Consider the following 15,722-nt stretch of genomic DNA (forward strand, 5'->3'; position numbering starts at 1 on the left):
AAGCCCAATAATGAAATTGAAAATGATGAGTCAGACAATGATGATTGATAATGTTCATTCTATAAATTTTGTAAGAGTTTTGTTTATTTAAATTCACAAGTATTAGTCTCTTACTAATATACATATATGTAATAGTATAGTTGTATTACGTTATCTAATCATTTACTATAAATATTGTGTTTGCAGGGAAAAGTATAATTATCAAGGAAGGAATCACACGTAGTATTTAATAAAGTTGGCTCGTACAACATTCGATTTGGTTTGGATTGGGCTCAATGATGTGTTTTAGAGGCTTGTGCTACTTGGACATGTGAAGGTTGTTAATGTGTTGCAATCGGTTGATTTAGATGCTAATAATTTTATTATGTATTTTCTTGAACTTTTCACTTATTTTATGTTCATTTAGACTAATTTTGGAAATATCATGTATTATGTTAAACGTATAATGCATATGCTTTTTTTAAATAGTGTTTAGGTTATCCATGATCTTATATCTACAAATAAGCTTTGTGCACTAAATAACAGTGTCCAATATGGTTTTTATAAGTACTTTAGAGACTGATTTTCACTCTTCAGTTCTTTTATAACAGTTGATCGAATTCACTAGGGTGTAAACAAGTCGAGCCGAGCCCAAACTTAACTATACTGGAGCCTCATAAGTGAAGCTCGGGTTGGGCTTGTTTATAAAAAAATCTTCTTTTCTTAAATAAATACTAGTCCCCAATATAGTATGTTACAATAAATATGAGGACTAATTTTGAGTCCGTAATTTCTTCTTTAAAATTAAATGATTTGTATCGATTATTAGAGACTAATTATCAATCACTGTTTCTTATATCTATATAAAACTTTGGAGACTGAATATCAGTTCCTAATAAGTTTTCGAAAAATTTCAACATATTTGGACACTGAAAATTAGTCACCAATCATTTCTTATACAAAAAGGTATTCAAAACTGAATATCAGTCCCTAATTATGGTTGTCTTGAAAATATTAATAACTTATATTGAGTCCCTAATATGTTCCATCTATATTGGAGACAGAATATTCGTCTCCAACATAGATGTGTCATCTTTCATTATAGAGGGAACATATTTGAGACTAAAATTTAGTAGTCAATAATCGTCCTTCCAAAAAGCTATACCATGCAAACATATTTGTGACTGAAATTCAGTTTCAAATAAGGTGTTTAGATATTAAAGAGTGATTTCTAGTAATTAATATAAGGTGCATAGAAATCAGTCCCTAATATTATCAGTGACTGATAAATCAGTCTCAAATATTACGTATTAGAGACTGATATATCAGTCCCTAATAACTAGTCTGGTCACTTTTCTTGTAGTGATATTAAGGAATAATAAAACAAGTATGAGCACATAAGAAAGCATTTCAAGAATAATACATAAAGAAACGTTCCAAGAAATTAACATATGCCTCATGTATGGTCGAGTATGGTACTTAACTATAGACTAGGTCAAAAACATAGCAATTTTCCTAATTCCCTATAATTATGGCTTTGATACCAATCTGTCACACCCCAACTGATGGCGGAAACATCGGAGTGAGACGAAATAGATTGCTCGAGACTTCATAACACTATTATTTGCGACAAAAATTTAAATATTGAATTTCATTTCATTTCTAAAGAGTCAATTACAAAGGTTGAAAACAAATACATCAACTTGAAATAAAAGAATTACATTACAATAAGTATACAAAATAAAAAATGTGTATCTAGGCATCCTACTATGTTCCATGCATCATCAACATCATCAATAACCTGCAACATGTTTTAAAAGCGTAGTTTAATACAAAAGTATTGGCGAGTGTACAAGTTTGGTGTAATAGCATATAAGTATAAAAATAATAATGAACAATCCACATGGCAAACCTAGTTATCAAGATTAACGTATAAACTGGCATGTGAACAAACAAGTCAAACCAAAGATTACCGCAAATATGAATGAATGACTTAACATGACCTCAAGAATACGGGCGGTGCGTTACTCCTATAGCGCTATACATGTTAAGGGAGGCTTGATCGAAGTTAATGACAGGTTCATCACATAAGAATCACCCAGAGAACACGAATCGAGCATAACAAATAGTAAGCATGTATAGGATTGTTTATTTGTATAATTGCATAAGAATATGAGTGCTAAGTGTGTTTTGTATAAATAAACATGTTACACCCAAAAAGTGTGAAAACGGTAAAATGGGTCGAGTATACTCACAAAATTGCTAAGTCTTCCGATTGTCCAAGTATTGACGAGTTAATGAGATTAGGAGGATGAATGTGTTTGGATTGAAATTTAAGGAATGATTAGAGTCGGAATTAGGAATTTAAAATACACCAAAAGTATGTATACGAGAAAATAATCATCTAGACTTAATACTCGTTTTTTGACACTATAAAACTCGTATAGGTTAGAATGATTTCATGGGTTTGAATGCCCATTAGAATCGTAACGAGAAACTAAGTATTTAGATGATGTAACTTAGTACCTTGACGAATAATCATTTGATTATCATCAAGGGTTCGGTTATTATATATGTTATATATGTTTTATATACTCTATATAGTGTATTGTATAATTATAGTCCAACAAGTATTTCAAGGATTTCATATAAGTCATACATGGAGGTAGGAGGATAATCCTTCATTTAAAACCTCTTTCGTAGATTCACTAACTAATGCACAAGTTGTTATAAGAACAACAAGGATGGTCATGAATACAATAAAATGAAAATGAAATGAACTAACTATTCAAGGGACAAATCATCAAGTGAATCTACAAGAGATATAATAAAAAGATGAAAATAAAGAGATTATATGTTAATCAAGAGATATAATAAAAAGATGAAAATAAAAAAATAGATTTTGTAAAATTGATTTAAACTTAAATAAAATTAGGTGTTAGTACACAAAGGTGTTACATTAATAAAATTTAAAAAAATGGAAGGGTATTTTAGTCATTATATTGATAATTTTGGTGTTAGTACCCAAAGGTGTTACAAAACTGAAACCATAAAACCTAAACCTGTTAAAAAAGAGTTAGTACCCAAAGGTGAAACTGGCTATAAACAACAAGGTCCATCTGTGTAATTAACTCTAGGTTTTTTAAATAGTAAACACATACCAATTCCAATATAGACTCATTTACAACTCATTTCTTATAGTTTATAAATTAGCTCACTTGGCATTAGGTTTATTGAGCCCAATACTAATTTGATTTTTTTTTTTAAATAGTAATAATAAAACATTACGAAATGACACATTTTTTCGAGCTCGAACATGGTACGTGAATTCTAAGAGACGCCTCTGGATCCAAAAAATCAATGATATTTAGAAGTGAGACACAAATAAATCTTGAAAAACTTCAATTTGATAAATATTTTTTCAACAAGACTATTTCCACCAACTGAAAACTCCATATACACATACAATGGATAAAGAAATGAAACTAAATCTCCTAAACATGTGGAGATATCTTTAAACAATACACACATACATAATAATAAAATAGATATTAAAATATACGGTTGCTAATCATCTACTCATGGGGGGAAGATTAGATCATGATCGATACAGAGACTGGAGGCTTGATGTCGATAATATGTCTTATGAGGTTTGTTTATTATCATATATCACATAAACCATTCAGTTTTTTTGGTGTTTTTATTAAAACTTTTTGTACTTGTTTTGATCATATAGCAACTTCTGGAACTTGGTGAGAAAATTGGGAACGTGAGTACTGGTTTACGAGAAGATCAGATACGTCGTTGTGTCAAGAAAACCAAGTTACCAATGAAAGAGATGATCCAATGGAAATGCACCATTTGCCAGGTTTCCCTTATGTCAAAATTACCCTTTAGTAATAATTACAAAATATATGGCTAAGTCAGCTGGTTTGAGATTTATACCCATGTGAACCTCATGGGCGGCTCTTATTGTGTGCGGAAAGGACTTTCGCACAAGGTTCGTGATTTTGAGAGGCACGGAATGTTTTAAAAAATTCAATATATATATGTTATTTTTCAAAAAAAAAAAAAAAATGTACACACATAACAAATCCAATATACTATAGAGACCCATTATCAAATACATTTTTATACTTTATAATTACCCAACTTAACATTAGGTTTATTGGGCCCAACCCAATACACTTTATGCTTTATAATTATATTGTTTATCGTTAAAGCATATGAGCATATTTTTCGAGCTCGAACAGGGGTACGTGAATTCTCATAGACTGCCACACTGAACCTATCCGTTATTTAACATTTTTTTCTTCTAAATTTAGAACATGTAGTTATGTTCTAAATTTGGAACATGGAACATGTAGTTATGTATATGTTTTATATTTCTATACCATCTTTATCATATTTATCTATTTAAATTTAAACTAATGATTTTGAAAAAACTAATAAAATCAGGATTAAACCTCGAAAACCGACGGACCGGTTTGTTTCCTGAAACCATAGTCTTGGGGTTAAGTTTTACCTACTTGTCTGTTCTTCCCATCATGGTCTGGTCAAATATTTTCTTTTGCCATAGGGCATTGGATTTGCTTTCTTTAAAATGATTAGTTGATTAAAACCATAGATGTTGGGTTGGTTTGGCTCGAAACACTTTTTTGTATGTTGATAATAGTTAACGATTTATGAAGTTAAAATACACTTGGGACAACTTTCAACCAATTCTTCTTCAACAAAAAAAAAAACATAAAAATTAAGGATTAGCGATGGAACATAACCCGTCCCGTTAACTTGACATTATGAAACTGTGACAGGAGGAACATGAAGAAAAGGATGAGATTGGTAAACTGAAGTGTGGGCATTTGTATCACATGTATTGTATAAAGCAGTGGCTGGGGCAGAAGAAAACATGTCCCATCTGCAAAACAGCGGTTGAGTCTCAGCAGTAGGCTGGCGGTATCCACAATAGCTGAATCTATCTGTGCATAAAACTTTTTTTTTTTTTTTAAAAGAGAGAATTGTTCTTGGGTTCTACATTTCTCTTCCATTGTGCTTGCTTAACATGATTTTACCGGGCATTTGTTGGATTTAACGGCTGTTATTACAAGTGATTTGCTGCTACTACCATTGTCTCGGATTTGTGTTATTGTTGTGCGTTTATTCAGTGACGTCTAGTTGTTGGCCTTGAAATGTTGGTGTTTTGAAATTTGAACAATCCATTTCATTCCGTTGTCCATTCCATTACCTCGTCAATTCCATTCACTCATCCATTCCATTACCCCATACTAAACAGAAGAAAGATCCCGGAGATGGATACGTTGTAAGTATAGTATTCACCTAAATAAGTATACTTACCATATTAATTGAGTTTAACATATTTAAATATATGTAAATGCAAGTGGGGGAACATTTTTAAGAATATGTAGCTTGGTGGAGTTGGTTAATTTTATCTGATAACCAATAATAACTTTTTATATATAATATCTAACTTATTTTCTTTTATTATTTTTTATTTCGTTTAAGTTATAACTATAACACATACGATTGCAAATTCATTTGCATTTCTTTTTTACAGTTTTTTAGTTAATTTTTTTAGCTCATTTCGAACTATGTTAAATTTTACTAGGTAGGATATTCTTAGTGAGTGACTGTACCGAACATGTCTAAAACCAAAATTTTTACAAAATAAATGAAAGTTTTATAAAGTGTAGTCAAGAGTAAAAAAAGTTGAAGAAATCTTTAAATCAAAATCCATTAAAGTGTTCAAAAAAAATATTTCTTTTCGTAAGAAAATGTGTCTTAGATTTAAGCACAAGAACCACCCACCCTCCACTTTTGGACTTTGGTTGGGTCAGTTGACATTCTTACTTCTTGGAGCCTTTTTAATGTCAAATTCTTGTTTTGGGTAGTTGAATTTTATACGGAATAGATTGGTCCCAAAACTAATCTAAAACAATGTACAGTACTTCTTTTGTCCTAGATTTGCAATGCTAATATAATACGAAACCTTAGATAAACAAATTATGAAGTCTGAAATAGGAAATGAGATTTTGGTTGAGAAAAAATAACAATGAAATCCGGTCTGATCAACGGCCAGTACCGGTCGAGTTATGAAAACCCTGTGTAAATGACTTTGCCGTTGTCCATGGCTTTATAGAAAGTTGCCGTTCAAAAAAATGACTTTGCCGTTTCCATATATATCACAAAAGTTGTTCAATGAATACAGTGACAGATCCATGGTTCAAAATCATGGCATGCATGACTAATAAATACATAATTCCATTCCAATACCAATAAAAATAATATTTGTATTCGTCAATTTTACTCTACAGAAAGTTGGGCATGTATGCAGACGCACCAGACCCGTCTTAGACCCGCCTCAAATTGTATAGATACGTTAGAAGATGATACATCGATATACATTTCAATGTGCATCAACTGTTAGTTGATTCCCGGGCATCATTTTCATGGCGGTCAAAGGGTGGGGGATGTCATTCATTGCCCATGAGTTTACTGAGGTTGCTCCTCCAAATAATGTAGATCTATGCAAAGTATGTTTGTATATGATATGGAGTATGAATAAATTAGGTCGAGTCGTGAGCTGTCAGAAACTCGGTTACACATGGATATAACTGTTCTGGTGCCTGCGATTTTTAGGGTAGTTAAAACATAACAAGTCAGGTTCATGAGTTATTTCACAAGTTCTAGGAGAAGAAAAGATAATGATTGACATACCAAACGACCTCCAACAAGATCATAGTGAGCATAGTGTGGTCCACCTGGCTCACCAAAAACTTTGTACTTGGCTAGATGCTTAGGAACTAATTTGATCGTTTCTGTTTTCATTAGTCCAATTGACTCAAGTCAGTAAAAATGATTAGATAATTTGAAAATAAAAAGATTAAGAAAGATATATTATTACTGGTAATAAAAAGTAATGTGACGTATACCATATACAGCTTCAGGTGGACAAATGAGATCAAGGTCACCAGCAATGGCTAAAACAGGAACATCAATTTTGTTGATATGGTTTTTGTAGAAAAAAGTTCCACTTCTGTCACGTAATCCGCCTACTTGAAAGGCTGTTGTTAGCTGTAAAAGTAGCTTGGCAGGCACCGTACCTGCTCATTGCTCAAACAATAATTGCAAACACAATGTAAGTTGCAAGCAAGCAATTTCCACCTGTTCAAATCCATATCTATACTATATAAGACTATGGGGTGTGGAGGGGCTTGGGTTGGGGGCATTGCTCGACACATGGCGAGGGTGGGATCCACAAGGTAATACTCAAAAACTAGGGGTGTGGTGTGGTGTGGCGTGGCTTAGCTTGGCTTGGCCAGCCATGTGGATTTTTTTTGTTTTGGTTTGGCAACGGCTACCCCACGTGTCATCCATTAAAGTCCTCTATTTTTTTGGCTTTCCCGCCTCTCTCTCCTACTTAATTATGGATACTTATTTTTTAATTAAAGATAGTTACTATATCATTAATCAAATGAATTTAATATTAAATTAATTATTAATTTTCTAATAGAACTTAAATTTTTTACTTAAAATCTTCACCAAGTTCAAAATTATGTTGGTTAAAATTAAAAAAAAAACGAAGAATAATGATGTTAATCGTCTTTATGAGTGATTTCCAACAAAATACTAAATATTTAATGTGGTTGGATGGTAAGAATGGTAAAAATACAATATGTTAAACAATAAAAAAGAGTGAATTTCAAGTTTTGTCCTTTATCTTTAGGCCACTTTGCAAGTTTTGTCCTTTATGTTTAAATTTGACGAGTTTTGTCCTTTATGTTTAAAAATCAAGCACGTTTTGTCCTTTATGCTTGATTTTTAAGGACAAAACGTGCTTGATTTTTAAACATAAAGGATAAAACTCGTCAAATTTAAACATAAAGGACAAAACTTGCAAAGTGGCCTAAAGATAAAGGACAAAACTTGAAATTCACTCCAATAAAAAATAAGGGGTATAAAAGAATTACTAATAATACCCGGTTAAAAAATAATGTTTTAAAAATTAACTAAACAAAATTTATATCTGTCACGTCAATGTTTATTTTTTAAATTACATATCTTGACGACTGTATATGTTATATTCTATTAGTATAATACAAGGGTTTATTCAACCGTGCAATGCATATATTTTTTTAACATAACTTTTTTAATACACGGGATTGTAACCTAGTAACATGTATATTACACATTGCTCAATTTTGCTGTGGCTACATTTTTTATTTGAATAAATGGCAGTTGCAGAAACAAACCACTTGGTCCACTGTAGCGCTATCTTTTAAATAGCGAATCTAACCAATTAATGAAGGTCAAAGAACCCTAGTTTACGGGTAAGAGAAGATGATTCATATCCTAAAAAGACTAAAAGGAAGATAAGATTTCCATATGAAAAGAATCAACAGTATTTAGGGAACTTACAAAAGTTGGTCATGACAAACTTCTCCATGAGGTCAGGATGCATCATATCCTGTGCAGTGATGAGACGATTTAACCAGGACATAACATATGGAGGACGAGAAGCAAGAGGATAAGCTGCTGCAAGTAATGCACCTAGTGGAACAGCTGGAACATTTAACGCTTGAGCCGGATCTGCCTGTACCTCACAAAAAACATAACTCATTATACTCTAAACAACAAAATATAACTGGTCAACTCTAATAACAAACTTCTTGAAAACATGCACAAAGTACACTCAAGGAATTTTTTTGTTGTGTTTACCAGAGGTGTGAGTAATTTAAGTGTTGAATTTGAAGTAGTGTAATCAAGTGAAGCCCCCAAAGTAACGATTGCAGCCAATCTTGAGTCTCTTTGCTCATAAGCTTGTAAAACAGCCAAGCGTTAATAAACAGACCGGTGTTAAAAATGATTACAAGATTATACTTTTTAATAACAATCTGAATTTTTCTATAGAGCGACATATAAGGTTAAAAGCATTTGAACACATTTTACATCATTTTTAACCTATGTGACCCCTTAGAGATAGCCTAAATCAACCCATTTCTAACTAGATGATTCAAGAATGACACCTCTGATTAATGAAAAGATTATACATATCATACCATTCCGAGAGAGCATGGAGTAGAGTAAGATACCACCCATGGAATGGCCAATTGCAAGCAACTTGTCATCTTTCGGATTGCATTGTCTTAGTATGTATTCCATCTGTTTTATAGACACCCATTGATTAAATATAACTGATTTAAAACTAAAACATGTTAATATAAATGATTAGTGGCCTCACCGCAGCAGGCACGTCCTCTTCCAGGTAGTGGTCGAAGTCCCAGTTATATTTCCCAAGAAGGTCAATTTGACTTTGAAGGTTTTCAACTGTGGAAGAAAAGCGATCTAGCAGATCGGTGATCGGTGGAGACACTGATCTTTGACCTTCTTCCATAATATCTACAAGCCTTTGACTTAAATCTCTTATTTGTGTAGCCAGAGTTGAATTCTGTAAGGCTTCTGGAGAACCTGAAAGTGTTATACAGAAACATGGTGTAAGTTTCCACAAAACTATACCTGTAGTTATAAAACAAATCCTTATTGACCTTCCTTAATTAGGTTTGTTAATCTCTCGGAAAAACGTTTAAAAGTTTCTGTAAATGTCGTCAATAACTGTGATTGATCAGAATCAGATTCAACCGTCTCTTTCTTTTCTCCAGCAGAAGAAACTTTACTTTGTGCAGAGGAATCAGAAATGACGTTTGGGGGGTTTTTGGAAGTTGCATCCAACCGTTCAGGAGGAAGGCTGACTGGCTGTTTGACTTCCTTGGAGGCCACCTCTGAACTTAATCCTGCTCCTCGAAATTCAAGTATCCATGTGTCAAATCCTTGGCTTGACATGTGGCGTGCAAATGAAGACTGCAAAAGTATAAAAAGACGCTGATTAATGGTAATGTCAACTGTAAAGTACGATGAAGAAGAAGAAGCAGAAACATAACTTTGAACTCACCCCGGGAGCAAGATCATATCCAATTGCATTTGTACCAATTCCACTCAAAAGCAGTAATGGATGATTCCTTGAAGGTGCCTACAAGAATGCATAAACAAAGTAGATATATAATCATATATGAACTGATCTCTAAATTAATACGCACACTTCTTTTTTTCCACATCATTATGGGTTTAAACATATTTCTTAGTAGATGTAATATCACCTAGCCTGACTCACTGTTGTTACCATAAGAGGTATTCTCATAAGTCATAAGAGGGTGTTCTCTCGGCCTATATATACATACATGCACCCATTGGCACACACATACACACACACCTTGTACATGCATTTATATGTGTGTGGATTTATGTGCATATATACACACATGTATATGTAGCTTCTGAGATCTCCATAACGGGGGTAGTCTAGTTTCTATGTTTGATCTTGTTGAATAGGGTTAGTGTGTAATTTCTTAAGATATGTATCCTAGATGATGTATATCTTCTTTTGTCTCGGAGTTTATTGCTTTAGGTAAAAGAGCACATTTCAAACTAGTTTTTTGTGCGGTTCTCGAGCCTTTGAACTTAGGAGTATTTAGAGAGGAGAAATATTGATCACTATTTAAAAGATATGGCATATGAATTGTAACACCTAGATATTCTTTTCTTTCTTTCACATGTCGAATTTCAAGACTTCGCATTTATCCAACTCTGTATACATTTAATCTATCCAGTCTACACAAACTATTATTAGATTATCGCATTTAACTTGATCATCAAGTGAACCAGTTGTCTTTCCTTCTCGAATACCTATACAGATCCCATTCTCGCTACATCTCCACTAAGATTTCAACAACCATTTTGTATTATGCAAGGCATACTGGTCATCTATAGCATTAGTGTTGCTATGCACCTAGTTATCACTTATCGCCTTATCGTTCTTTTGTGCAGTTATGAACACAGTTGTCAATAGCGAGCGTAGCGATCGCCATAGCACGCTACGTAGCGTATAGGTCTAGGCGAATAGCGATATATAGCGACATTTTTTTTAATATAAATAGCAATTAAATATAGCTATAAAATAGCTGGATTTTAGGTTTTTGTTAAATATACATGTAAACTAGGATATATGTATACCAGGGTATTTTGATATAATATACATATAAATTTTTTTTTCTAGTGTATCGCTATTTATAAAATAGTTGCTCACTATTTATCGCTATGTCGCATATAGGTACCTTATCGCTATTCGCCATTAACAACTATGGTTATGAATCCAAGATATAATTTGAGAGGCCTTGTGTAAGATGTCTTAAGCATTTCAATATCATAATCATGTTTACACACAACTAATTACCTAAAATAAACATATGAACATGGTATCTACAGTCTGCACAGTTCAACATTTTTCTTCATCTATAAATTTGGTGAGACCTTATTACATTTCATGAATTCTACAACCAATAACAATAACTGAATGAAGACTTTCCCTTCAGAAGAAGAATTCCAGATGGATAAGGTATAAAAACTACTTTCACTATTACATAAATGCCAAATTTAAAGTTTAATGACCAAGAAGGCGGAACTAGAACATCAACTCAGGGGTATCCCAAATTTTTTTTTATCGTGCAATCATATAATATTAAAAAAAAACATGCCGCCCAATTGCCCAAATCAATAATCATTCAATTTTGGGCTATTATTTACTTATTTGGGCTTAGCAAATGTGTTATTATTACTTATTTGGGCTTACCAACATCTTATTATTTTGTAAAAAAAAAAATTTGAGGGGTGTCCTCGTACTTGTTCAGGGGTGTCCTATGTATAAAAATCGAAAAAAATAAAAAATTTAACACTACTAGTAAAAACTTGAGCCATAGCCCGGGCTACGCCCCACATAACTAAAGGTCCGCCCCACATAACTAAAGGTCCGCCCCTGCCAAGAATATATTAGTTATGTAGGTCGGTATGAAATAAAATTCACATAATAGTTCCATGTGCCCATGCATACGAATTGATCGAACGGATTAATCACACAACTATTCAGAATGATGGAGTTTCATTACACAACACTACATTATAGCCAGAAGAGTCCTAAACCGTTTAGTTTTTTCATCGGTTCATATTTTTTTAAATTATTGTACTTCTTACTTGCATATTTATGTACCATTTAACTAATTTTCTCATATGTTTTTTTAACTTTTCACCCTATACCTACACATGTATAAGTTATACACATAAACAAAATTAATTCTTTTTTTTTTTTTTTTTGAATTTCAGGTGAACTATCAAACATTGCATTTCAATCATTTCTTTATCTTAAACAATCTTAATGAACTAATGAATAATCTATTCTCGCAATATTTAGTGTTTTGCATATATCCCTCCCAATCTCCACTAATATCATTACATAACTACACATTCATACAAACTCATACAGCTATTAAACTAAATCAATATTAATATCATTACATGAAAACACATTCATACAAATTCATACTGCAATGAAACTAAATCAAAATTAGGTCAAGCATAACAACACAGACCTGCGGAGGAGGCTTATACCGCCATAGAGCAAGACGCCAATCGGAATTATGAATCGAAACATAATGGAGTTCATCGGCGGTACAGATCGGAGGCTTCTCGGCGACGCGCTCGACGGCCGCCGCGTGAAGCGGCTTCAGCCGTGAGGGCGTACGGACGGAAACCGGTCTGGGGGATGGTGAATCGTAGCGGTTAGGGTTGAAATAGCAGTAGGTTGCAGCGATTTGAATAGCGGATCGGAGATCTGACTGGAGCATGAACATTTTTGTTGGAATTTGTGTAGAATTGAAGCTTCAATGGGGAAGAAATTGAGCTTCCATGACGATTTTACAGGTGTGTAGATATATCGAGAGGAGAGGCAGGATGTGCACGGTTCGGTTCGGTTATTAGCATTATCCGTAATTGTAACCGAAGTTATCGGTTAATCAGTTCGGTTAATTTGGTTAATTTGTCGATTTTCGGTTCGGTTTGGTTAGTTTTCGGTTAATAACCAATTCAAACAAGGGTAATTTTTTTGCCTACAAATACATGTGATGGATGTATAAATACATGAAATATATGTATAAATACATGAAATGGATGTATAAATAAATGAAATGAAAGCATAAATAAGTGAAAAATATGAATTTCAAGGATTGTCCTTTATCTTTATACCCATTTTCAGGCGATGTCCTTTATGTTCAAAATTGACGAATTTTGTTATTTATGTTTTCATATCATACACGTTTTGTCCTTTAGGCCTAACTCAGTTAGTTTTTTCAGTTAAATTTGGTCATGTGCTTTACACATGAGAGCATTTTTGTCAATTCAAAGATTGTAGAAGCTTTGAGCTGTAAATCTGCCGTTGAACTTACCTTTGAATTGAGAAAAATGCCCACATATGCAAAGCACATGACCAAATTTAACTGAAAAAAACTAACTGAGTTAGGCCTAAAGGACAAAACGTGTATGCTATGAAAACATAAAGGACAAAACTCGTCAATTTTGAACATAAAGGACAACGCCTGAAAATGGTATAAAGATAAAGGACAATCCTTGAAATTCACTCTAGATATTATTACATGAAATGAAAGTATAAAACATGAAATACAGGTAGGTATAAAAGCTAGAAATATATAAAAAAAAAAATAAATGATTCGGTTCGGTTAATTTCGGTTAACCGATGGTAAAAAAAATATCCGGTAACCGACTTTCGGTTAATTTGGTTTCGATTAATTTCGGTTCGGTTTTGTCTGTTTTTTATTCGGTTTCGGTTAATGGTGTCGGTTCGGTTTTGTCGGTTTTTTATTCGGTTTCGGTTAATGGTTCGGTTATTTCACACCCCTATCGAGAGGTGTTATTGATTTCTTGTGGGTAGGGGTGTTCAACATCGGATAATCCGGTTTTCGGATATCCGAAAATCGGATATCCGAAAATTTCGGATAGTGAATATTGACATCCGAACCCGAATCCGAAATTTCGGATATCCGATTTTCGGATATCCGAAATTTCGGATTCGGGTTCGGATATCAAAACGGATATCCGAACTTAAAAAAAAAACAAAAAATCTGTTTACTAATTAGATGAAAACTAAACATGTTTTGTATCCAATTTTTCGAGTTTATAATATCTAAAACATTCAACAAATTGATAATAAAATCAAAGCTTAAAAAGTTCAAAGTTTCAAAACACCACCACATATTTAAAACAATCCAAGACAGATGACAGATGACGGAGAGAGGCGTCCGATGACGGAGACCGGAGAAACCAAGACAGATGACGGAGAGCGGCGTGACCGGAGAAACCAAGACAGATGATGAAGAGCGGTGTTCGATCGGAGAAATCAATCAGATTTATACTTTATCGACGGAGAAAGAGGCATTGACCGGAGATGGAATGTGGAACAAAGGTGAGATCGAAAGTGGGAGAAGGCGACCACTGTTATGGTGTGAACACTAAACAAGAACCCCTAATTTTTCAATATGTGCGTACTGTCATATTTTAGGCTTAATGACTTAATGCATCCAGTATCCTAAAGCTAAAATGGATAATGGGCCATTGGGCCGTAATGCATATAATACATACATTAACATATTTCTATTTTTTTTTGTTCTTTAAGTTTCGGATTCGGATAATCCGAATATCCGAAAATTTTTAGAATTAACATCCGAATCCGAATCCGAACTTTCGGATTATCCGATTTTCGGATATCCGAAAATTCGGATATCCGAAATTTCGGATATTTCGGATACGGGTTTTCGGATATTTCGGATTCGGTTTCGGATTCGGATTTTTTTGAACACCCCTACTTGTGGGATATTGGGTGAGATGTTTTGATTAATATATATATATATATATATATATATATATATATATAGGGGAAGGTTCATTTGAGAAGAAAATTTTATTGAGAAGAAAAAGAATAAAAGGGTACAATTGTAAAACATTAAATATTTTTTTCTCATCTCATTTATTATTATGTTTGACTAATTAATTAGTCATTAAAACTATAATCCTTCACACTAAACATTTTTGCCTACACACATCAAAAGTTATCCTACACATTTCGAAATTTATCCTACACATATTGAAATTTATCCTACACAACTCGTAATTTATCCTACACGCCTCGTATTTATCCTACACTATAAATGAATTTTTATTTTTATTTTTTTGTGAAAAATATATATCTTAAAAATAAGTTACAAATTTAATATAATTAGTTATTAAAGATGAAACTACCAATTAATGATGTATGTAAGTTTACTAATATACCCTTATAGTTACATTAAGTACAAATATTAAATGAAGTCTAATGAAGCATTTCTATTGGTTGAAATTTCTTCTTTTTTCTTCTTACAAAGAATTTCTTCTCATTTGAACCCTCCAATATATATATATATATATATATATATATATATATGAGTAGGAGTTGGGTGGAAAGTGTGTTTTTCCTAGAAAGTCTAGGAAGCAATAAGAACGCGACATGTGGCATTGAAGGATTTTATCTAAAAGGGCATTTATGTACTTTCACAATCTATTTTTATTTTAGGAAATTATCTTCAATAACTAACTATCCATAAATTTCGGAATTTTTTATTTTAGATTTCTGATCTCACGTAATATCAATAATTCCTTCGTTTTCTTGCTGGAATCTATCAGCATGTTCTTGATACTGTGTTTTAACAGTTTGTTCTTGGTGATGTGTTTTAACAGCAAGCAGATTCATACAGCTGTGTTTTATTATTCAGATTCATACAGTTGTGTTTTAA

General features: G+C 32.8%; 2 protein-coding genes across 3 annotated transcripts; one reads left to right on the forward strand and one right to left on the reverse strand.

The window, feature by feature from the left end:
- Nucleotides 1-3,468: 3,468 nt before the first annotated feature.
- Nucleotides 3,469-5,106, forward strand: LOC110922263 (probable E3 ubiquitin-protein ligase HIP1). Its single transcript, XM_022166566.2, has 3 exons — nt 3,469-3,629; nt 3,716-3,847; nt 4,794-5,106. The coding sequence occupies exons 1-3, from the start codon at nt 3,561-3,563 to the stop codon at nt 4,926-4,928; spliced, it is 336 nt and encodes a 111-aa protein (XP_022022258.1). The 5' UTR covers nt 3,469-3,560; the 3' UTR covers nt 4,929-5,106.
- Nucleotides 5,107-6,153: 1,047 nt separating this feature from the next.
- On the reverse strand, nt 6,154-12,810 carry LOC110920768. 2 transcript variants are annotated; one of them, XM_035986859.1, is made up of 10 exons: nt 12,474-12,810; nt 9,947-10,024; nt 9,672-9,855; nt 9,239-9,465; nt 9,057-9,159; nt 8,716-8,816; nt 8,416-8,590; nt 6,930-7,100; nt 6,715-6,815; nt 6,154-6,623 (listed from the first exon to the last, which is right to left on the reverse strand). In XM_035986859.1, exons 1-10 carry the CDS (start codon nt 12,732-12,734, stop codon nt 6,564-6,566), a joined length of 1,461 nt encoding a protein of 486 aa, XP_035842752.1. In that variant the 5' UTR covers nt 12,735-12,810; the 3' UTR covers nt 6,154-6,563. The 2 variants fall into 2 exon arrangements, with proteins under 2 accessions (XP_035842752.1, XP_035842751.1); XM_035986858.1 differs by having other exon boundaries at nt 9,543-9,855; nt 12,474-12,791.
- Nucleotides 12,811-15,722: the final 2,912 nt, after the last annotated feature.

The sequence above is a fragment of the Helianthus annuus genome, chromosome 17, assembly GCF_002127325.2.
Source record: "Helianthus annuus cultivar XRQ/B chromosome 17, HanXRQr2.0-SUNRISE, whole genome shotgun sequence".
Lineage (NCBI taxonomy): Eukaryota > Viridiplantae > Streptophyta > Magnoliopsida > Asterales > Asteraceae > Helianthus > Helianthus annuus.